At 37.0% G+C, this 24689-nt stretch overlaps 2 protein-coding genes across 2 annotated transcripts; one reads left to right on the forward strand and one right to left on the reverse strand.

The window, feature by feature from the left end:
• The first annotated feature begins 831 nt into the window (after positions 1–831).
• Positions 832–13265, forward strand: LOC129944607 (intraflagellar transport protein 172 homolog). The gene is made up of 13 exons (XM_056054150.1): positions 832–991; positions 1069–1414; positions 7767–8053; positions 8121–8344; positions 8413–8871; positions 8936–9097; positions 9152–9350; positions 9426–10128; positions 10184–10711; positions 10772–12061; positions 12119–12417; positions 12476–12916; positions 12977–13265. The coding sequence occupies exons 1-13, from the start codon at positions 953–955 to the stop codon at positions 13223–13225; spliced, it is 5226 nt and encodes a 1741-aa protein (XP_055910125.1). The 5' UTR covers positions 832–952; the 3' UTR covers positions 13226–13265.
• LOC129944608 (regulation of nuclear pre-mRNA domain-containing protein 1B) lies at positions 13251–24274 on the reverse strand. Its single transcript, XM_056054152.1, has 4 exons — positions 23920–24274; positions 23249–23835; positions 23039–23182; positions 13251–13844 (listed from the first exon to the last, which is right to left on the reverse strand). The coding sequence occupies exons 1-4, from the start codon at positions 24068–24070 to the stop codon at positions 13695–13697; spliced, it is 1032 nt and encodes a 343-aa protein (XP_055910127.1). The 5' UTR covers positions 24071–24274; the 3' UTR covers positions 13251–13694.
• Between the last annotated feature and the right edge of the window lie 415 nt (positions 24275–24689).

The raw sequence follows: 24689 nt of genomic DNA on the forward strand, positions 1-24689 counted from the left end.
ATTGACAAAACTAGAAACTCCCCGTTGACATCATACCCGCAACAAAACCTTCCTATAGACAACCTTAACGATAACAAATTATACCTATATTCGCTTCATATGGAACTTCTCAATGAGATGCATGCTAATGAGTAACGACTTTTACCTGATGATAAAGATGCCATTTCAAATCTCACAGCAAAATAAACAAAGCCATCCACATCCCCTGAATAAAATGTGTACCCTTTATGAGTAGGTATACCTACTTTTACTTACTTACTCTATTTATGTACATACATATATCAAGTCCTGACCAAAAGAATATACGACAAAAAGAACATACATACTCATGTGCGAAGCCAATATAATGTCCTTTAACCGACGACGACGAGCACGACGAGGACTACGACGACGACGACTACGAATGTAGGTTCTTGTATCTATAAAATGAAAGCAGACACTATGTGTCACCCTTCACATCTCCATCGGATGTAGATACCCACAACATCCTGTCGGGTGGAATAACGTAGTATTCAAGTAGACAGGACTCATGCATGCTCTGCTCTGCTCCCCATACCTGTAGCTGGGTCCTCCTACTCCTGCTCATATCACACAAAAGTTGTAGGTATCCATATCCCGCCCCTTCATCCATCCTATAGCTAGAGAAGATATATTTACCTACACGCAAGAGCAATCCCCCACACAACACCCGGGTGAGAGAGTTTTGATCTGATCTCTGAGGACAACCAAAAGCGAGTTGTGTGTGGAAACGCTCTCTGAGTGGAAGAGTGAGATTATTACTATTTTGTATATTTCCTGTGAGTGTAAGGAAAATTAACTCAAAAACGTATTTTCCCACCTGTCGAAAATATTGCGTGAAACTATGGCAACCCTTGACATTCAATGAAACCCAAACAATCATATTTCAATTTTATTTACAAAATATTTTCGAAATAGTGAAAAGTTCATAAAGATGCAGTTAAAATTTTTGAAAACTCTCATCGAAGGTCAGGTAAATATCTGAAAAAATAAACAAGTCTTCATCTTTAATGTATAACTATCTAATATTTTGAATTTTATTTGTCTCAGGAATACTTGAACCGTGTAGCCGGTCTTAGTTGGTCGCCGAATCATCAAAAATTAGCAGTAGCTACAGCCGACAGACATGTCCTTATATTTGATGAATCCGGCGACAGAAGAGATAAATTCTCGTCTAAACCGAGTAATCCCGCGAATGGAAAGACGTCTTATGTTATTAGAGGATTAGCATTTAGTCCTGATTCAACTAAATTGGCTGTGGGACAAAGTGATAATATTGTGTTTGTTTATAAACTTGGTGAATTGTGGAATGATAAGAAAGTGATTTGTAATAAATTCCCTCAATCGGCGGCAGTGACGGCGCTGATATGGCTGTCGACAGGAGCAATTATAGCAGGCAAGTAGTTCTAAAAAAACTTAAACAAGTACATAAACTTAATTTAAAAGATCGACATTTTAGAAAAATGTCTCATTAAACTTAGAAAAAACATTTTAGATTTTTTTAAGTCAATAAAATAAATCGTTTATTCAATAAATCAAACTATGTACGAGTTTTCTAAAGGATATGTAACAAAATTTAACACTAGATTCGAACTAGTCACAATTTGCGTAATTATATGTTATGAAAAAGAGAAATTTATTGTTTGATACTTTTTAGCAATGTTTAGAAAGTTGAGTATTTTGATTCAACTTCGCTACTTTGAAATGTAGACTTATTCTAAATACACTGGGCACAAAGTTGTTGACAATCTAGAACATTTTTCAATCATACAATATTTAGTAAGTTAAAAAAGCACATCTTGTCGTTACAGGAATAACCACTGAAATTTTCGGCTTTAACTCAACTCACTAATAGTCAAGGTCAATATTATAAACTGTCACATTTAATAAAGGAAAAACAACTAACGTACACTTAAGTCAACTAAGAATTAAATTTACTTCAAAGAAAAACTACATATTTTTTTTATTGCAGTTCTCTCAAAGCAAAACAAAGTTTTTCTTTTCTTATTCTGTAATCAATAAGGTGGTTAAGTTAATACAAGTGCTCAAGAGTTAAGGGTACATATATCTGCGGGGCCAGTTGATATCGCCACGACGGGCAATAAAGCAACATTGAAACCACATACTCTCCAAGTCGTATTCTTCAATAGCATGCGAAAGTCGGTTATCAAATTAACGGTTACAGTCGTTCCTTTGTAGTTTTTGAAGAAGTTAGGTCCGATCACACCTCCGGACCAAACAGTGACGTTTTGTGGATGAAATGCCCTCTTTTCAATTACTAGAGCATTCTCGGAACTCTAAATACGTCAATTTTGTTTATTAACAATCCCATCGAGTCAGGAATGTACTTCGTCGCTGAAGAAAATTTTGTTCGAAAAATCGCCGTTCGCTGCTTGTTGTTCAAGCACCCATTCGATGTGTCTACAACGTTGTTAGTGGTCAGCTGGCTTCAGTTGTTGGGTTAGGTTAGGTTATAGTGGCTGTCCAAGATGGAAACGGACACACTAAGGCCAGTTTAATGGCCCATTGTGATACCACATGAATCTTGAGGCTTCCTCCTAAGCTCAATGGAACCAGTTAGAGTCCCTTACGAAACGTGAGAGGCTGATTATACTGATATGATTTAGATCGTTTAGATCGTTAAAGTAGAATTCTCCTAGGTAATTCTTGCGTTTTCGAGCTAGAGCAAGGCATGTGCAGAGAAGATGAAGAACCGTTTCTTCCTCTTCCTCTTCCTCGTCCATACAGCTTCTGCAAAAGTCATTTGAGAATACGCCTAGTCTGGTGGCGTGCTTTCCTATTAGACAGTGTCCGGTTATGACACCTTATATGCGATCTGCTTAGAGAGAGCAAGCACCTTGAACGTTTTATATCCATTGTTGGCCAGATGTTTTTTGTGGCTTGACACGTGGAGATGTTGTTCCACCTGGTGCCTGCCCTCCTCGCAGCGTCTTGCATTAAAAACTGTACTGTACCGTTCCTGGCGAGTTCATCTGCCTTACAGTTACCTGGAATGTCTCTATGGCCCGGCACCCAGCAAAGGTGAATATTAAACTGTTGCGCCATCTCCATAGAGATGATCAACAGTTATGGACTGTTATAGAGTTTGTATATACAGAGTCCAGAGATTTGATAGCGGCCTGGCTGTCAGAGAAAATACGGATATCAGATGTTGATATCACGTTTTCTTTGAGCCAAGACAAGACTACCTTCATCGCCAAAAGTTCCGCCTGGAACGCGCTTAAATGATTGGAAAGGCGGAATGAAAGTCTTAATTTCAGTCGTTCAGAGTAGGTACACACCTTCACCAACCTCTTCTTTGGTTTTTGAGCCATCTGTGTAAAAATGGATTGACTCATCCTCTAACAATGTCCTATCCTCCCAAAAAGATCTGGTAGGTATAGAAATCTGGAAGTTTCTGTCGAATTGTAGTTGGGGGATGGTGTAGTCTGTGTGCTTTGGAATTGATTCTAAGTACCTTAGAATTACGGAGTGGCCAATGCTGTTGTTAGTCCACTGCGACGAAGCATTGAGACGAATAGCAGAGCTTGCAGCTATTTTTTTTGCTAAATATGTCAAGAGGTGTAAGGTAGAGCAGATGTCCAGTGCTGCAGGCGGGGTCGTGCGAAGCGATCCGCTTATACATAGGCAGGCTGAACGTTGAACTTTATTTTATTATTTAAATCGGTCTGATTACCGATGTGTATAGCCAATGCGTGATTCTGGGCTGTAAACCCCATTTATTACCAATAGCTTTTTTGCAAGAAAAGAGAGCTACAGTAGCTTTTTTGACTCTTTCCTGTACGTTGCGTTTCCAATTTAGTTTTTTGTCTAAGTTAAGACCTAGGCATTTAGCCTCGTCTAAGAATTTTAATTGGATTCCTTTAATATAAGTAGGGTTGACAAATGGAATTTTGTATCTCCTCGAAAATAAGACAGATCGGTTTTGTGTGGGTTAACACCCAGTCCACACCGATCAGCCCAAAGTATTAGTCTGTCTAAGGCATTTTGTAAGAGTTCTTTTAGGATATTAAGATGCTTTCCTGAAACTGCTATAGCAACGTCGTCCGCATAGGCTATCACTCTGAAACCCTCCGCATCCAGACTAGTTAGAATTTCATTCACCACTAGGTTCCAGAGGAGAGGGGATAGAACACCACCTTGCGGTGTCGCTCTACTAACGAATCGTCTGCTTGAAGAGTTGCCCAGTTTTGAGTTAATTATTTTGCTAGTAAGCATTAAATGAATTAACTCCTGAAGCGAACTCTCTACATTTAGAGATATCAGTGCAGATGTGATTGCAGATGTGTCCACGTTGTTAAAGGCACCTTCGATGTCAAGGAAAGCAACCATAGTGAACTCTTTATGATGGAGGGAATATTCGATGGTGCGTACTAAAGTGTGTAACGCTGTTTCCACCGATTTACCTTTACAGTAGGCATGTTGAGACGAAGACAGAAGTCTTGTATCGATACGTACCCTTAAATGGATATCAATCAATCTTTCCAGGGTCTTAAGAAGGAATGATGATAGACTTATAGGTCGTAGATATTTAGGATTGACTTGAGAGCATTTACCTGCTTTAGGTATAAAAACAACTTTAACTTCTCTCCATGCCGAGGGAACATGGACCAGGTAAAGACAGCTGGTAAAAATTGCCTCAAGGGTTGGTTCAATTATATCAGAAGCCTTTTGTAATTCGACTGGTATTATTCCATCTGGTCCTGCAGCTTTAAATGGTTTAAAGCTGTTGAGAGCCCATTGTAGCTTATCCTTTGTGATCAGACCTTGTGGATATGTTGTATTTGAACTTGAACTTGGCTTCAGTTTTTGCTTGAGCTGGACTTTCTATGGATGTAAGTGTAGATCTAAATGCAAAATACGTCATAAAGTTGTGTAAGACAGTCCTTATTCCTGAGAGCGACAAGGAATCGACACATTCGGGTTTTGGGCAACACTTTCACTTACAGCAGCTATATTTTCAGTGGTACGTGTGAAACGATGATGCACAGGCCTTACAATATCTGTAACCAATAAAGTCTCTAAATTTCTTCACAATTTTGCCAATTGCTTGCGTGGTTGGAAAATTATGTTAAATATAATCTCTTAAAGCAAGATATTCGGCTGTGGCAGAATCACAATTGTATGCGTTGTGCCATAGTTAATCGGTCCATTTTCGTAAATGTCAGACTTTCAACTTTCAAAAAAATATTGGTTTAACATCTCAATTTGACACATGTCAAATTCCAGACCTATACTTTTAAAACAGCGAAAAGGACAACCATCTACCATTTTTTGCACCGCTAGGCTTTCTATTAACTATGAAGAACAATTTGTGTGATATCGAACTTTAAACTGCTCTTCTAAAAATAATCAAACAGAGATTAGGAGTCCTGCCTTAAGGCAGGTAGGTTATCTTCCTACAACAAAAAGATTAAAGGGTTTATCAAAACACTTTTAGAAAGATTCTACAAAAGGATACAGATAAGCGACTTTATAAAGGGGACTTACAAATAAAAGTACTGCACCATATTACGGAGTCTACAAACACATATGAAAATGATAATTTTTTAAGACGAGAGGTTTTCAAGAAGAAATAAAATAAAATTTAATGTTAAGGCCGAGAATTTAGCTTTAAATTGAAAAAAGGTTTTGCCATCATGTTCTAAAAATGAGAAGCCCAGTTTTGGACAAATATTTGCCGCCGTGTGTCAGCAGTAACGCGTTGGAATATTCTCTTCTAAAGCATTAATCGTCTAGGGCTTAACTGCGAAGATAAGGGACATAGCTTCACAAAATATAGTCCCAAGGTGTTATATCGTAAGATCTTGTAGGTCCACGTATCGGGATAATGCGTTTACAAAAAGTTCAATAAATTGACTTTGAAAATACATTTGCACGATTTGGAAATAAATAAACTGACAACCTTCCAAAAGACCATCTTGAAAACAAGTATTTATTGCCAGATTGAAATCATCCACACGACTAAAAAAAAAAACATTTCAAAAACTTCTATTTTTTGGTCCATAAGAACTCGAAATTCGATTTTATGAATTCAAAATATCATATTCGTGAGAATTACTATTTCCCCATCAATTTATCCAACCATAAGGAAAACAAAGTTTTTAGCAAAACGTCGTCCCAGAATGGTTTTGTCGTAAAGACCAAATTTGTTGTTCTGAGAAAAACGCATTTGAATGTTTAGGACATCATTAAAAAAATTAAACGCTGGACTTTTTTAATTTTTTTTTATTTGATAAAGTATAGAATGTTCTGTAATTAATATTATTTTAAAAAGCTCCAAATAATTAAAGATTTAAAGTTACAACAATTTTAAGCTAATATCAGTTTGTCGTATACACCACCAAATTCAGCGTTTGTTTTTAGTCCATACACGTTTGACAAAGTATCACGCAATCAAAATAATCTTGATCAATTTTCGGCATACAAGGGTAAAGACTTCTAAGGTCTACGATTTTTCCTTTCAGCAATGATTTTTTGATATTTGCCCTTGAGGTTGTACTAAAAATAATTTGTTTGGGGTTGGAAATGCATATTTAGTGCCCCTTTTAAAAATGTCAGCTTTTAAAAAGTCAAACTACGAACCGCTTGTTTTAAAATGTAGTGTAAAAACTAAATGCTTACAATATTACAAAATGGCACAAAAGAAAAATTCAGCCCACCGGCCTAGAGGTGAATGCCATAAAATCTTTGGCCTACTTCTTGAATTAGTGAATGACCAGGTTCCAAAAATGTTTGAATTATACAAAATGTTGAACTTGTAATTGAATTCCCTTCTGTAAATATGTTCCTTTACAGGGTTTTCCGAAATTTCCGAATACATTTTATACATTTGATGAATGTTCAGATTCAAATCAAAGTATTTCTGCTAAAAGAAGCTCTAAAACAATGGGAATCAATGGTTGTTAATCTTAAAATATGATCGTGGACCTCTTTAATACTGTCTGGACAAGTTACTTTCTTAACATTTTTTGCTGTTTGAAGGGCAATTATATTCGTCCAGATGATCAAAGAAATAGTAAATTCTTCTTCCACTTATTGACAAAGTATTAAGACAACAAATGTTGCATACACGTACGTAAAAATAAAGCTTAGCAACAAATATTGGAAAAAATTATGGACATTTTGTCGAATATTCAAAATATTGTCGACAGAGTTGACACTAAGTGTCTCAGCAATGGTAAGCGGTAGGAAAATTCTGATGATGACTATGAAAAGAGCACATTCGAGAACCTACGAGAGTATCTGCATCATTAGTTTAAAAACGACCAAGTTGGCGTTTGCGACAAAACAATTCTGGGGCGACGAAAAATCGATTTTAGCTCAGCCTTGAGCTGGATATTTCTGTTCTTAGAAATCCTATTGGAAAACATTATTAACTTTTGAACAAAAAGAGGCTTGGCACTTAAAACTTCTCATCCCGTCTATCGATTTGTTTAAAACTTTAAAAAATGTTAATACAAAAATTTTGTGTGAAATAAAAACTTTCAAAATTTGAAGTCAAAATCTTTTTTTGTTTTCCTAGCACTTGAGTCGAAAACCTTTTTCTTTACTTTTGTAGATTTTGGTGTTTTGTTAAAAAAAAGTTGTTACATAGATGAATTTTTCTGGACAATGTTCTGAAAATTAACAAAATGGGCACCCAGTTATTTGAACAAAAAGAAGCGTTCATTTCAAAATCATAAACATTAATACTAATTGTTTGACAATTACTTTTATATTTTCAGGTCTTGAAGATGGAAAAGTACGTGCACTGCACTGCAAAACAAACAAGTCACAAAGCCTTTATAGTGCTGAAAGTATGACTATTTCATTTGCACCAAACACCAAAGGAACGGGTTTCCTTTCGGGCCATAATGATGGTACAATTATTCGATTTTTCCTAACCGAAGGCAATGTCGAATCTTCAGGAAGACTAGTTCAACATTCGGTTCCGCCTTTTGCTTTGGGTTGGCCTCAAGGTGGATTCTGTGCCGGAGGATGTGATCAACGAATTGTTTTCTATGACTCCCAAGTAAAATACTTTTTTTGAAATTCGAAAATCGTTTTGAGTTTTTTCTATTATGGTTTTGTTGATTTAGGGTCGACAAGTTCGAACATTTGATTATTCCCGAACTGAAGGTGAACGAGAATTCACAGTAGCCACCTGCAGCCCCAATGGACAAGCTGTGGCTTTTGGAAGTTTCGATAGGATACGTATTTTTACATGGAGTCCACGCCTGCAGGCTTGGAGTGAAACCGCCAATAAGGAAATTGACTACTTTTATACTGTGACTTCGATTTTGTGGCGCAAAGATGGAGCCAGGTAAATAAAGCTCCGGAAAAATGTCTTGTTTAAATTCTTTTACTCTTTATTATTAAATAAATACATAGGTTAGCCATAAGCTCAGTAACAGGAGCTGTAATAATATTTGAATCAGTCCTAAAAAGAACTGTATGGCAGGATAAATTCGAACTTATCTTCGTTGCTCCCAGTCAACTTTTGGTGAAATCCATTCAAGAACCAAGTGAACAAATGACCATTGAATCCACTCTCGGCCTCGAAATAGACGATGTAAGAATCATGGGAAAGGATAACTTTTTGGTGGCAAGAACTGAAGATTCTCTGATTTTGAGTGATCTAACTCGAAATCTAGTGAGTGAGGTACCTTGGTCAATAACTGGACGACACGAACGGTTCTATTTTGAGAATCCAACTGTTTGTTTGATTTTCAACGTTGGTGAGTTATCTTTGGTCGAGTATGGAGAAAATCAAATTCTTGGATCCGTTAGGACCGAATTTGTAAATCCTCACGTTATTTCTGTGCGATTAAACGAAAGAGGCAACTCTAGGTAGGGTTTTGTTTAGTTTTCTGTATTTATGCAAGAATTTTTCAGAATTATGTTTTCCCCTCAGAGATAACAAAAAATTGGCATTTCTTCTTGATGCTAAAACAATTTGTGTTGTGGACCTTATTTCCCAAACAGTTATAAGCCAAGTTAATCATGATTCGAAGATCGATTGGATCGAACTAAGTGAGACGGCACACAAGCTTCTCTTTCGAGATAAGAAATTGAGGTAAAATATTAGTTGGTGAGACTCTTTTTCTCAAATCAATTCTATGTTTGGCAGGCTCATGTTAGCCGATATTTATGCTGGAAAGAAGCAAACCCTGCTCGGAAACATATCCTTCGTTCAGTGGGTGCCCCAAAGTGATGTCGTCATAGCTCAGAGTAACAATAATTTGGCCATTTGGTATAACATAGATCTGCCGGAACACGTAACCATGATGCCAATTCGTGGAGATGTCCTGGAAGTTATTCGAGAAAGTGTAAGTCATCTAAAAAATTGCATCCATTTTTTCTTTAATTTTAACAAATGTGTCCATCCATTATTTCCATGTTAGGGTCGAACAATAGTTCGAACCCAAGAGGGTCCAACGGAGCACACATATCTCTTGGACGAGGGTCTGGTTGAATTTGGGACGGCAGTCAATGACAGTGATTTCGGACGAGCCGTTCAGTTTCTAGAGACCTTAGGAGATAAGCCCGCTGCGAAGGCTATGTGGCATAACTTAGCTATTATTTCTCTAGAAGACGGTAATTTGCGAGTTGCTCAACGATGTTACGCTGCTCTCGGAAACGTTTCCAAAGCATTCTATCTGCAAGAAATGATTGCAGCTGCGGATAAATACGAGGAGACAATGGGTCCGGGAATTATGTGTCCTGAGGTGAGGGCAAAGTTAGCCCTCCTTAATTCGGACCTTAGAACGGCAGAGCGAATCTACTTGGAGCAGGGTGAAATTGAATCAGCTCTGCAAATGTATAAAATGCTTCGGATGTGGGATGAAGCTATCAACTTGGCTGAACGGAGGGGATATCCTTTGTTGCCACAGCTCAAGGAAGACCAAATGAGTTTCCTTCTTTCTTCGGGTCAGGAAGAGAAAGCCGGACAGGTGCTTGAAGAGCAAGGTGAAGTCGAAAAAGCTATGACCCTTTATCTGAAGGCCAACAAACCTGCACGAGCAGCCAGACTTGCTTTGAAGACTTCAAATCTCTTAGAAAACGAAAGCATGATGCGAAAAGTCACCGAAGGACTGGTCAATTGCGGTAAATAATAACTTAAAATTCGTGGTGCATAAATTAAGGTCCTCTATTTTTTCAGAACTATACGAAATGGCTGGTGACATTGCTTACAAGCTTTCAAATCCCGAAGCTGCTTTGACCTTATTCCGTAAGGGCAGTGCATACGCAAGGGCTCTGGAGTTGGCCAGGCAAGTGGCTCCTGGGGAAGTGACTAGTCTCGAGGAAGAATGGGGTGATTGGTTGGTATCGAAAAAGCAATTAGATGCTTCAATAAATCACTACATCGAGGCGGGAGCCACACGGAAAGCTCTTGACGCAGCTGTGGGCGCAAAGCAATGGCGAAAAGCCGTTCAAATCGCCAAAGTCTTAGACGAACCAGAAGAGATTCAAAAGTACGCTCTAGACCTCTCGAAACATTTGGCCTTTGCCGGAGACCTGGATGGTGCTGAAGATCTTTTGGTTCGTGCAAATCTCTTCAAAGAAGCCATTGAACTTTTAAACAAGCACGGGAAATGGGAGAAGGCGTATTCCATTGGGGAAAAGTACCTCAATTCAGAGGAGATGCGAGATCTTTTTGTAAGTCTAGCTGGGAACTTAGAAGAACAAGGTAAGGATGTTGGTGTGAAGCAATTGGACATATGAATTTATAAACCACTTTGTTCCTTAGGAAAATACCGAGACGCGGAAAAGGTTCTTCTTGCCGTGAACGAGCCCGACTTAGCTATTGCCATGTACAAGCGACATGAGCTGTACGATTCAATGATTCGTTTAGTGGAGAAATTTCACAAGGAACTGGTCGATAGTACACACCTTCATTTGGCTCGTCAACTCGAGACCAAAGGGAAGTTCAAGAACGCAGAAATTCACTTCATCGCTGCTGGTGACTGGAAGTCAGCTGTCCACATGTATTGCACTGCCAATCGCTGGGAAGATGGTTACCGTGTGGCCAAACAAAAGGGAACAGACGGAGCTAGCAATCAGGTGGCCTACATGTGGGCTAAGTCACTGCCAGTAGAAGGTGCTGTCCGGTTATTGACCAAGCTTGGCTTGCTTGATACTGCCCTAGGATTTGCTTGTGATTCAGGACAGTTTGAGTTTGCCATGGACCTTTGTCGAATATCAGGCAAACCCACCGACGAGGTTCATTTAAAAATCGCCATGTCCCTCGAGGACGAAGGAAAGTTTGAAGAAGCCGAAGTTGAGTTTATCAAGGCCAACAAACCAAAAGAAGCAATCCTGATGTATACCCATGCCGGTGATTGGAAAGCAGCTGTGAGTGTTGCTGAGACTCACCTACCGGAGGCTGTAAATGAAGTTTTGGTCAATCAAGCTGCGGCAGCATTGGAAACTCGAAACTTTGCGGAGTACGAAGCATTACTTTTGAGAGCTCAGCGCCCGGACATAATCATTGAATACTACAAAGACAACGGAATGTTCGACGAAGCTTTGCGCATAGCCGAAGAACACCATCCATCGTCCTTGAACGATCTCAAACGTTTGCAGACCCAAGATCAACGAAGAAGTGCCCATACCGGGGATGATTCCAGAGCATACCTTCAAAAGGCAGCCGAGTTTGCAAAACGTGAAGATTTTCGTAAAGCCGCTGAGTGTTTGATGCAAATAAACAGCTCCAACGCCGATGAACCAACCGTTGAAAGGGCTATGGTACGAGCTGCGGAGATATGTAATCAATTCTTAGAGGGCAAGGACGCAACTTATATTGCCCATCAATTAGGGCCGAGATTGCTTGAAATTCGACAGATAGGACTAGCTGCGCAGATATATTTGTCATCGGATCTGCCTAAGGAAGCGGTTGATGTTTTCATCAAATCCGAGCAGTGGGCCAAGGCGAGGCGTCTAGCGAAGGAAATCGACCCGGAGTTGGTTCTCTATGTCGAACAACAGCAGAAGTCAAGGCTGCAGAACGAAGGAAACGTCGAACAATTGGCTGATATTGGTAAGAAGGTGATCGTCTAAGGGCTTAAGAAAAATCTTAAATTTGTTTTCTTTTTAGATATAATGAGTGCTTTGGACATGTTGGCCGACCAAGGGCAATGGGTTCGATGCTTGGACAAGGCCAAGAATATCAGCAGTCCGGTTCTGCACAAGTATCTGGCTCTCTATGCTGCTCAGTTGATTCGTGAAGGAGATGCCTCTGCAGCGCTTGGGTTGTACCTTACCCATGGAACACCACCACTCGAAGCTAATTTTAACATCTACAATCGAATTGCTCTGGATTGTTTTGCACTAAGAGAGGAAAGCGCCAACGAATTGTGGAAAGATTTAAGGAACTATCTGTTCAAACTTTGGCAGGTACACAAAGTCCTTTTGTATTTCTCCAATCATGAATTTAGAAAACTTCTTTCGTCAGGCACTTCGAGCGTCGGAGTTTGCCGCTTCAAAAATGCTGGATACTGTAGAACAGTTGCTTCTAATAGCCCATTATTATGCAACTCGAGCCGCCTGCCGACAACTACCTTCACTTCAGCCAATCGCTGTAAGAATTTCAGTAGCTTTGCTTCGTTACACAGATGTGATACCAGTCGACAAGGGATTCTTTGAAGCTGGGATGGATCTTCGTGCGGCTGGACGTGAATCCGAGGCTTTTGTCATTTTGAATCACTACTTGGATGTGTGCGATGCAATTGAAGAGGGTTCCGGCAATCTGGTGGATCACTCCGATCTATCAGTCACAGATTTCCCCAGCTCTGTGCCTTTACCCGAGGAAATTCATTTAAAAACCGATCTCCACCTCCACGAAGAAGTTCGTGAATGGGTGCTCGCAGTTAGTATGGATCAACAAGTTGATCAGGTGAGAAAAAATATCCTTCCAATACAAGATGAAGTAGCATAGACATAACTCCTCTCCTAGGTACTGCCAGTTGACGATCGTGGAATGTATGAATCCAGTTTAGGAGTCAGCGATTTACCGTGTGTCCTAAGTGCTTATCCTGTCCGAGGACGTCAGCCGGTAACATTCAAAACTTCAAATCGTCAATCCAATCGTGATATTTGGAGTAAATTTAGTGTTGCATTGAAAATGGCACCCACCGGGGGCATTCCAGATGTCCTAGATTTCACTGAAAAATGGTGTGGTCCTGCAAACTTTACAATGCATTGAAAGAAATTAATAAAAAAGCTCAGCATTCACATTTATATAATAGTTTTCATATTTATTGACAATTTCCTCTATCCACTCGTGTTATCGACACACGATTTTAATTTTGATCGAATTTCAAAACATTTTCGATAAAATGTTATGTTTTTGTTTCGTGTTTTCGATTTGCAACAATATTAAAACGTACATATACATATATATTTAATTTTTGCTAGCGAAAAAATATTAGTACAAATTTTTGGTAAATTGTGGAAGCAAAAAAGTTGTTATCATGTGAATCTTAACAAAATGTGTCAAACTTAAAAAAAAAATAAGGAAAAAGTTAACCTAACGGTGAGAACAAAAACTTGACGAATTGTTTGTAGTATAACCTATGTGTTTATTTGTATTGTAATTATGTATTTGTTTTTATGTTTGTTTTGTTTTAAAATTACGTAAGGTTTTTTTCTGGTTTGGAGAAAATACATATTGTTCAGTGAATGTTAAAGAGATCTCCAGCTGATGGAAGTGGAGCTAGGCCGCCAGTTACATCGGGAAGCTGAGTCAAGTCAGGTAGATTAGAGAGATGATCTTGCAGTTCTTTTTGGACAGCTTTCAATTTTACCAGTTTTTGAGTGTACTCCTGAAATGATACAAATAAATTAAGTGTTTAGGAAATATTCCATACAATTAAAAATTTTAAATTAATGATGTTAGCTATTTCGATTCTTTTTAAATATGGCACCCGACGTTAGTTGCATAACTTTCTATTTACAATGCTTGGTTTTTGCTAAAAAAATATTAACCCATATTGGATAACCATGTATTATACCGAAGCTAAAACATATTACAAATTTCTACAGGTATCAGAGCGGCTATTGTTTGGCTTCTTCAACCTTGATCTGAGACATATTTTGTGCCCTTTGTATATGAATAGGAATAGTACTATCATGAAGAGGAAGAAAGGAAGCGACATCTGAGCAACCGTTATCGTACTAATTCTGGTATGACTTGGATATTACAGTCCAGTTTCATTTAAAAGTTTAAGTTCAGACCTTCATAACGGTTCAAATAAACCAAAAATTTTATAGGTAGACATTTTAATACCACTTTAAATCATCAATACCTTGATAACAAGAAAAGAAAAAAAGGATTCATTGTTTTATTCAGAGAAAAAGCTTCCTCGAGTAGGTACTAGGTGGGCAATTGTAGAAGCAACTAATGCAGCTATACGAGACACAAGCTTAGCTATATCAAAAATTTCTTGGAAATGCCGTTTTAATGTTGGCACACTTTCGATTTTTATTGAGCATGGATTATTTTTCGTAGATTTAATCTTTCGTAATATCATCAATTAAGTTATTTCTGTTCATGATTACAGGTTTTTTGTAATAAAAAGAAGGCCGTCAAGCTAGACGCCCTGGTAGCTATTAACGTTTAAGTTTGTTTTGTATATTTACATGCATATGTTGATTAGATTAGATAGATTTGTATTCCTCGTCTTAAATAATTTACATTGTATACAAAAATTAAAAAAAGCATGGCATTCTGCCGTCTGCCTTGTTTACAAAACATAAATTGAAAACTTATGAAATATAATTTACAAATAAATGAATTAGGTACATGATTTCAAAAGTTTTGTTTTAATAGTTTACTATTTAAATTAAATATTATCTTCAGAAACTCTCATTTACAATTCTACACCTATAATTTAGAACCAGTTTGCAGTACATATACAGTTTTTTAACGTCGACTTCGTTCAACAATGATAGAATTTCATTCTAGTTCAAAAAACCCGTTCCAAGAACAATTCTCCTGATGTCTTTAAGAATAGGACATTTACCCATGAAGTGAAATATATCTTCTCTCACTTGTAGATTACATAAGGAGCATAATATCGTTAAATCCTCCCTATGTGGATAAAATTAAGAGGTACGAGTTCACCACACAGCTTTACTATCGTCGAAATCTCATCAAAGCTGTATATATCCCGGAAATAGTTCTTCATCTCCAAATTGTGATTGAGTTCACTGTTAATTGCTCTGTGCAGAGACCCAGTTGCTTCATTAAGGCATTTTTCCCATAACATATCACCCACTTTTGCAATTAAGTTGTACATTGATTGAAATCAAAGTTATCTATGTTAAGGTCTATGTCACTCATCCCGACCTCTCTCAAATAGTTTGAAGTGACACTATATTCGGTAACCAGTAATTATCCATATTCATGATTTTGAGAACATAATCAATCTTTATTCGAAGTGTTCGTACAAAGAGTGGCTGCAGTCCCGTTTCCAACATAACTATATTTCGGCGTAGTTGGTGGCAGCCGAAAGATCGTTTTAACGTAGAAGCGTAACAATGTTTCCACATCTTCATATTGCTTCGCTACTCACACTTGAGCTGCATAGAATAAGATTTATTCTGCTACTGCCTTAAACAAAAATGTGTACTTACTGCTGTGTGCGATATTTCTGCTTAAGAGACCCCAACTTCAAGATGCGCTAATAGGGGCTTTTGCACTTGTAAGCTTTTCTTTCAGATTGGTTTCCATATTCAAATTTTTTTGTCAAAATCACTCCAAGGTATTTGAACTCTTTGACAATCTCTATATTTTCACCATTGTAGTTCCATTTTTCATTAAGGTAGTTTCTACCTCCTTCGTTCTTGAAAATCATGATCTTGGACTTTTCCATGTTTATTATTAGGTTCCATATTTAACAGTACTCAAAAATCCGGTTTATCATAAGCTGTAGTGATTCTGGAGATGATGCAAGAACCACAATATCATTCGCAAATAAGAGTGCTTTAAATAATTCTCCAGCGTGTTCGATACCATCAGGTAAGTAATCAACTAAGTCTTCGATAAATAGATCGAATAAGCTTAGACTCATCGTGCAACCTTGTCTAACGCCTGATTCATTTCTAAACCAATCCGACCTTTCTGTACCATTTAAAACTGCTGCATTAGTATCCATATACAGGCTTTACATGACTCTTTCAAATTGTAACGATTTTTCCATACCAAGGACCTTATAGAAAAGAGCTTGCCACGAAAAACGCGTATAACTTTTTCCTTCTTCTTATAAATGAATCCGCAATGCTTTTCAGAACAAAGATATGATTGATTGTTGAGTAACCGGATCTAAAGCCAGCTTATTTTCTTCAATCCATTTATTGAGCTGTGTTTGCAGAACAGCTGTAAATATTTTATAATACGAATTTAAAAAGGATATTCTTCGATAGTTCGACATCTGAGACCAGCTTCCTTTTTTGTGGATCGGAAAAATGATTGATTCCCTAAATTCTTGAGGAATCATACCTGTTTCCAACACCTCATTGTAAACTGCAGCAAGCTTACTTACTAATAATATAAAAAATTAAGCTGGTATCCCATTGGAGCCTGCCGCTTTTCCATCCTTCATTTTTTCATTGCTGCCTCTACTTCTTCGTTGGTTATATCTGTGTCTAAAACGTCATTATAAATACCCGGATGTGCAAAATGAAAGTTGTTTCCTTCATGCATATGTATATTTTAGTAAATAATAATGATAATAATAGAAGATTATGTAAATTATGAAAATAGAGGGTATTGCCGACGCGATAATATTCATAGAAGCAGATATTAAGTCCATTATTTAACAGCTTGGAAAACGAAAAGTTAAGGAAGTCACGACATAAAAGCAGACATTTGTAAATTCGAGAAAAAATCATTATATTGCTACCCAAAAAAGTAGTTAAGGACACACAAAATGACAAACAGCCGAGAAACCAAAGTGGATTTCGAGAAGGTTTTTCAACTACAGACAACCTCAAGATCATGAATCAAACCATAGAAAAATATGATTATAGAATACAACAGACCACTATACCTCTTATTTATTGATTTCAGCAAGGCCTTTGACACTGTAGAGCACAAAAATATATGAAATCATTGGGAAATTAAAACATTAATCCAACTTTGATGAATTTGTATTATAACAATATTGCAAAAGTAAAAATGGAAAAGAGAGAAAAGGAGACCCAATTGCTCCGCCACTCTTTTCGTACTCAAAGACATTTTTCCCCAGCTGGACCAATATATGTGGGATGAATTGATTTGGAGAGAGATTGAGCAATCTGAGAAACATCCAAAGACTTGGTAACAAATGTTGAAAAAACTTCTCATGAAATATAAAATACATGCGCTAAGATATTAAACCTTAAAAAACCCAAAGTTATGACGACCTACATAAGAAAGACGTCTCGCTTCAAACCATTGACTACAACTGAAGTCATTTAAAAAACAAAAGGTTCCTTAAATGACGTCTCAAACTATAGAGGTTTATCTTTATTGAATATTATAGCTAAGGTATTTTGCGGAGTTCTTGTCGATCGTTTGGAAAAGTGGGTAAAAGAGAAGTAATATTATCAGACTTTCAGGCTGGATTTAGGAAAAATTACTCCACTGTTGACCAAATCTTTACTCTGTCATCGATAGTGAAAGCATTTGAGGCAAGAAATAAAAAGGTTTACTCGATGTTTGTTGACTTTAAAGCAGCGTTTGATTTGGTAAATCGCAATGCTTTAATATACAAACTTTCGCAGATGGGTGTTTCAGCCAGATTTGTACATGTCATCAAGAATATGTATACAAACACAGAAGCTAACGTCTGGGATGGAGCTCATTTTTCTGAATGGTTTAGTACTGATTCTGGTGTCAAACAAGGATGTCCGCTTAGTGCACTTTTATTTACACTATTCATTATTGACATAGTTAACGACTTACCTGGAGGAATTAGAATGGCCGCAATCCGGATAAATGCTTTACTTTATGCTGACGACATGGTCATACTATCGGAATCGAAAGATAATCTTCAATTGATGATAAACCGACTGTTTGCATACTTCGATAAATGGGGATTAGAAATCAATACAGAAAAATCAAAAATAATGATCTTTTCGAGATCCAATCGGACTGAAGTTGAAAGTAATTGGAAGTACAACGAAAGAAGTTTGGAGGTGACAAACGAATATAGATATCTTGGAGTGAACCTCAACCCACGACTGAATTTTAGTAAGCACCTTGACATTGAAGCCAAAACATCACAAAGTCTAATAAACTTAACATGGAGAAAGATCTTCTCAAACAACCTTGTATATTTGTCTACCAAATACCAAATTTTTAATTCAGTTGTGAAGTCCACTTTATGTTATGCAGCACAAGTTTGGGGAATGGAAGAGTATGAGGAAATTTCAGAGGAGTTTCATCAAAAAAATTTTCAACCTACCAATCAACACTCCGAACTATGCGATCTACTTGGAAACTGGCTTACCAAAATTATTTACAAGCACATTGAAACTACAAGCGGATTATATTATTAAAGTCTTAGATTTTCAAAGCTAGATGCGAAGTCTTATGTCTCAACGGTAGACCATACAATGGGAGTTTCAACCAGTTCTGTACACTCTGTAATCATAAATCCAAAGAAGACTGCTTCCATTTTATAAGTGTATGTCCAATTTTCAGATACAAGAGATTCTCATATTTTAAAAAATTCTCTCTCACTCTACAAGCGACAATTCTAATATTGAATGGACCAGATTGGAAAAATCTTGTCAACTATCTGAAGGAAATTTGCAGATTTAGAAAATTGATTATGAGTGAATATGATTAAACTAGTAGATGTATATATGTATGTAAAAATCAATATATAATTAAAACTGAAATTTAAAACAAAGTTTACCAATGTTATAAAAATTTAAGTTGCTAGTCGAGCTGACGGCAAAGCCAAAGCTTTTAAATTCAAAAAAAAATGTTTATGTATTTATTTTAAAAACTGTTAATAAATGAATTACTTACTTACTTACTTACTTACTCATTTAAAAACAAGAAGAAAAGGAATCGACCGACGAAAAGCACTGGCCTTTTGCAAAAAGTTTCTAACTCATATTTTCTTTATACTCATGTGCATTTCAAAAATGATTCATGTGGCAACACACTGGTTGTAACGTGTTTTAACTACCTAATGTAATCGTTCCGATTTGTCGAATTAAAAATGTTGACATTTATCGACGCTTCAAGCCCCTAAATGAAAGATTACCATGCTACTAAATTGATAAAAATTGTTTTTCGACTGAAAATTTCGTGAACAAAATAGATTTTTAAATCAAACTATTTCATTATATGCAAAATATTGTTGGTAATTTTTTTAATTTTAAGAATAATTCAACTGACAACTTTTTTAACTAAACACGAAAACCTGCAAACTTGTAAGCAAGACAAATCGACAGACGGGATGGGAAGTTATCCAAGCCTCTTTTTTTTAAATTTCAACTTGCAAGACGATTGACTTGGAAAATGTTCAAAAAACAAACTTTCATTTCTGATGATGTTTTATTTCGTTCATTACCAAATGAAGACAAAATTGAAAAGATAAAAATCACATCAATTACTTCTTTTATATGTATTAAATCTTGTGAAGAAATTGCCGCCATCTTAATAACACAGAGAACATCTTGTAATAAATAGAATTAAAAATAATAAAATAAACAATTAACAATTTATTATCGTTTGCTTAACACAGTAAGATACAATATCTTATAACCTAGTGAAAAGCTATTATTACAAATAAGTATTTTTATAAGTAGTATGAAAGATAATTCAAGTAGTTTCAATTTATTCTATAACAAAGAAAAACAAAGAAAAATAAGAAGAAAACTAATTACTTTAATTCTAATCATAATTAATACTCAAACATTTCAAGACGATAGATGATTTCTAATTTCTATTTCATCCTTCGCGGATCTTCAATACTCCTAATATCGCGTGGAAGACTATTCCAAAGACGAGTACTATTTATAAGAAATTGGCGCTCTGATGTTAAGGATGAGTACCGCGGATGAATGAGTTGTCCGGATCTACTCGAAGTAGGTGTTCGTATTCTTTCAAACAAATAGCGGGGTTCATGCGTTAGTAAAATGTCAGAAAACAAAAGTAGAGTACGAAGCTCCAGGAAACTGTTAAATGTAATGTTGAAAAGTTTAACTGAAAACGCTGAAACATGCTCATATCTTCGTAAACCATAGATATAACGAACTGCGCTGTTGAAAGCTACATTTAATTTACGCTTGCTTTCAAAACTGCACGAACTATATATTTCAGACCCATAAATAAGAATTGGCACTATTAATGTTTTCACCAGCATAGTTCGAGTTTTGATAGGGGTAAAAGATTGAGAGGCTTTAAGGGAACGTAAAGCACCATACGTTTTTCCTATGACTGAATTTATATGATTATCCCACGTCAAGCAGCGATTAAAAACAATACCCAGATTTCTAGCTGTCTCAGAGTATATAATTGGAGTATTGTTAAGGAATACCAATGGAAAGTAGGATAAGTCTAATGGTTTCCGTGAAATAACGAGACAGTTTGATTTCAAAGGGTTTAATAGGAGGCCATGAGAGTGAGACCAACGTGAAATACTCTCCAAATCTTCGTTTATACAAGCTACATGATGTTCAATGAGACCGACTCTGCAACTTAGGTACAACTGCACATCGTCGGCGTACATACAGATTTTACAGTACTTTACAATACTAGGAAGTGCGTTAATGTACAATGAAAACAAGAGTGGACCCAAAATTGATTTACGCCCTAGACTATCAATTTCGCGGTACCTGATAATATCGAGTACAGTACTCATTACCGATTTGATAGAACTATAGCTTAATAGTTCTATGAAGAAATCAATTGCTCTCAACTTGAGTATTAAAAACTGGTACTTGTATAAAGAAATGAGTTAGGATTCTGTGAAGAAATTGCGCGTTAATGATAAAACTATTGTAGTTAAATATAAACAATTGAGAAACAATATATTATACTAATATCATAAAGCTGGAGCGTATGTTTGTTTGAACGCTCTTATCTCAGGAACTACAGGGTGTCTATATGAGAGTAAACGCGGTGCGATTTGATCTAAGCTGCTCTCGAGAGCGATCTCGCAAGTGGACATAGTCTGGAGAGTAGCTCGCGGAGAGTGCAAGTGGACACATGTGTTTACCACTATCCGAGATAAGCTCGCGGAACACCTGCACAGTAGAGCCGATGAACTCGCTAAAAATGGAACCGTCATACCTATTTCACCTGAAAGGGAGAAGATAGGTATACCGATAGCTACATGTAAACTTATGCTAAAAGAAACAGCTTTTGCGATAGCAAATTCTAGGTGGCACAACTTACCAACAAGCGCAGCCACAAAACTCATATGGCCTTCACTGGACCTAAAGCGCTCTAAAGACTTGTTATCTCAAAGCAGACTTCATATTAGATCCCTAATAGGTGTCCTTACGGGACACTGTCTTATAGGCAAACACGCAATACGACTTGGCGTAGCCTCAAATGACTTCTGTAGGAGCTGTATGGAAGAAGAGGAAACAATCTCTCATCTCCTATGCACTGGCCCTGCTCTTTCACTCAGACGCAAACTTCATCTGGGGGACTACTCTTTTGATAATCCCAGTGAACTAGCTAAAAAGGATATCAAATATCTTCTTCGCTTTATAAAAAGCTCAAAATGGTTCGACTAGTAAGAAGTAATTCTCTAGATTCATGTGGTATCACAATGGGCCTTTCTATTGGCCTAAGTGTGTGGATTTTTAATCCGCAGCCACGTTAACCTAACCTAACCTAAGCTGCACAGTTCGTATTTTGCGAGAAGCTGTCGTGAGTAAACATGGCAAAATATGAGTCAGTTGAATTTCTGTGGAGAACTACGGATAATCATTTCACGATAGAAGTAAAAAAAAACAAATTTGCGAAACAGTTCTCGTGTTCTGATGACAAAATAAAAAGATACTGGAATCCGAAAAAAGTACTGAAGGCTTCCGTATGAAACTTTTAGTTTTTCCATCGGAAATGATTTGCGATTCATATGTTTACCGGATGCTAAAAATCTAAGTGTTACCAGTAACCTAGGTAGTATTAGGTATCTTTTTTAAAAATTATGGGTCCAACGCTTTCACTGACAAACGGCAAACATTTCGAAACTGTTGAGGATCTTCAATTTGAAGCTCTATTAAAAGAGCAGACCCTGCACTGAATTGGTTACGACGATCTACCCACGGTTTGACCCAACATTTTTTAAGAACAGTGCCGATAATTTAAGCAGCGGCAACACTTCGCTTGTAAAAATGCATGGCCAACTGTTAATATCGTAGCAGAAGAAATCTATCAAATGGACACGATTATAAGATTACCCTTAGCAAGGAAACTATCAATATTCTAGCAGAGAGCTCGAGAGAGCAAAATTTCTAAAATTTGCTTTAAATGGACAGAAGTAATCTCAAATGGATACGCACCTTAACATCACGCTAAGACTATATATCGGGATTTTTTCCTTTTTTGAGACCTTCCACCTCCGAAATGTTTAAAGTTTTGTTAAGATACTCGTAATGTGTGTCGGTCGGCCGATGCATGGCACTACAAAATAATTATAGTGCACCAGCAGCGGGCAGCCGAAAGGGCTAACGCGGTATCTACAGTTTGCTCTACAACTCTACAAGCAATCATACCGTGAGGATCAGGCACGTGGTCACAAAAGTTATGGGTTTTGTTTCTGAATTTAAGGAAACTTGACTATAGTAGACTCTGTTGGTTTAGTTTCTTTTTTTAAACGAAAGGTGGTTTAATAATTTGGTCCGAAATGTTAACAAAGGTGAAAAAACGTTTTTACTTTTTCACTGTTTAAATGCAATTGATTTTCTTCTGTTCAACTGCAACAAAGCACCAACATCCTTTCAAACCGACTTATGTATCTTGAACTAGAAATGTAACAACAAACGTCACTTTCGTACTCACCTCATGTCTTTCTTCAGCTTGCGCCAATAGCTCTTTTTGCTCGGCTTGAAAATCTCTCAACATCGTTGCCAATTTTGTTCGTTCTTCCATTTCGGAGGCAAGTCTTGTGTTGTATTCGTTAAGCAATTGAACAGCTTCGTTGACCTGTTTAATCGATTTCATGAAATATTAAAAATTTGATTAAGCTTTCTTGAATTTACTTCAACTCACCTGTGTAGCCAATGCCTTCGCTGCATCTTTGTCTTCTAGCTTGGCCAGACACGTGATTTCTGATATTTCTGGGGGTAAATTGGCAATCCTCTCCCGCACAATTGCATCACTTGACGCTGAATTCTCGATTTCCATCAAAGCCTTAATCAGTTCCTCGGGCTCTGGAGGCTCGCCAAGTGGTAAATGCGGGCTTAAATCGATCTCTGTCACTCCGTTGCCATCCTCGGGTTTGGATACTTTTTCTTTTTTATCCGAACTCGAAGTTGACCTGGTCCTTTTGAGTTTCTTTTCTTTGTGGTCTTTTTCCTTCTCTTTGGGTGGTGGCTCAATCTGTTCGGCAGTTCTATTTAACTTGGCTCTAAAATCAGCGATTAATTTAAAATCATAGACGCCACGTTCTTCCCAGATGTTCAGGATTCTGCCCAAACTTCCGAGCAGTTTTTCATTCCTACAATTATCACCGATATAGGCGAACACTTTTTGCAACACTATCCCAAATTCTCGACCATATTCGGGACCTTTCTTTTTGCTATTCTGAATAACATCATTGGCCAAATACATGAAAGTCAGTTTTTTCGATTCTGGAACTGCAATTTAATCATTCGTTATCGATTTATGCATAAAGTATCTATAAGTATCTACACTCCACATGAATAATGTGGTTGACTTACCATTCTGCAGCTCCTTGTACCAGGTTTTGATGATTGCTTGATGGTGTTTCCGGTGATGGATCAACCATAAGGATAATGTTTGAATGCTCTGTTGACTGGAGTTTAGTTCTTGGAGTTTTTTCAACAATGCAGACTCTGTAAACGCCGACATACTTCACAGACCTGATGTTTTATTTTGTGAAAAGCAACCGATGTTGGTTAGCAGTCCGAATTGTTTAAAACAATAATCAATTGTGATGTTTTGATTAATTTGATATCGATGGTTTCTTTTTTGAAAGAAAATTTACTTCAAATCAAAGTAATGTATCACTTGGTCGTCCTCGTCGCACCATTTTTTTACAAAATAAAAAGATAAATGTCAAACGTCAGATTTTTATAACGGCAGAAGTGTCAAAAAGCCAAAGAACGTAGCAGGTGGATTTTTAACAAAAACACTCTAGTATATAGAGTGTTTTTGATTTTTAATATTGTACTAGATTATCACTAAGAGTTGAATTTACACCGTAGTCGATATATAGATGGCAGTGCATGATTGTCTGTTGCAGTTGGAAAATTCAAAAATTCATAATCTTTTGATCTTTTGCTCTTTAACAAATGGGATATATACCCCTTTCACAATGAAGTCTCACAACGACTTCTCCCAAGACCGGTTGAACTCTCCCCAAAAGTAAAAGAGCATCAAAAGTACTGTCATTTTGTTATCACTCCATTAGTTACTCGGCCAGTTCAATTTTTTATAAAATGTTTGTTTTTACTTGATGGGTTGAAAT

Source organism: Eupeodes corollae, chromosome 2 (assembly GCF_945859685.1).
Source record: "Eupeodes corollae chromosome 2, idEupCoro1.1, whole genome shotgun sequence".
In the NCBI taxonomy this organism is placed as follows: domain Eukaryota; kingdom Metazoa; phylum Arthropoda; class Insecta; order Diptera; family Syrphidae; genus Eupeodes; species Eupeodes corollae.

Excerpts from the sequence above, each read along its gene's own strand:
- LOC129944607 (XM_056054150.1), top strand. The coding sequence starts at position 953 with ATGCAGTTAAAATTTTTGAAAACTCTCATCGAAGGTCAG. Across the intron at positions 992-1,068 it reads AAACTCTCATCGAAGGTCAG|GAATACTTGAACCGTGTAGC; the intron begins GTAAATATCTGA and ends TATTTGTCTCAG. Across the intron at positions 9,098-9,151 it reads TTTCGAGATAAGAAATTGAG|GCTCATGTTAGCCGATATTT; the intron begins GTAAAATATTAG and ends TATGTTTGGCAG.
- LOC129944608 (XM_056054152.1), bottom strand. The coding sequence starts at position 24,070 with ATGTCGGCGTTTACAGAGTCTGCATTGTTGAAAAAACTCCAAGAACTA. Across the intron at positions 23,836-23,919 it reads GTACAAGGAGCTGCAGAATG|TTCCAGAATCGAAAAAACTG; the intron begins GTAAGTCAACCA and ends ATTAAATTGCAG. Across the intron at positions 13,845-23,038 it reads AAGCTGAAGAAAGACATGAG|GAGTACACTCAAAAACTGGT; the intron begins GTGAGTACGAAA and ends GTATCATTTCAG.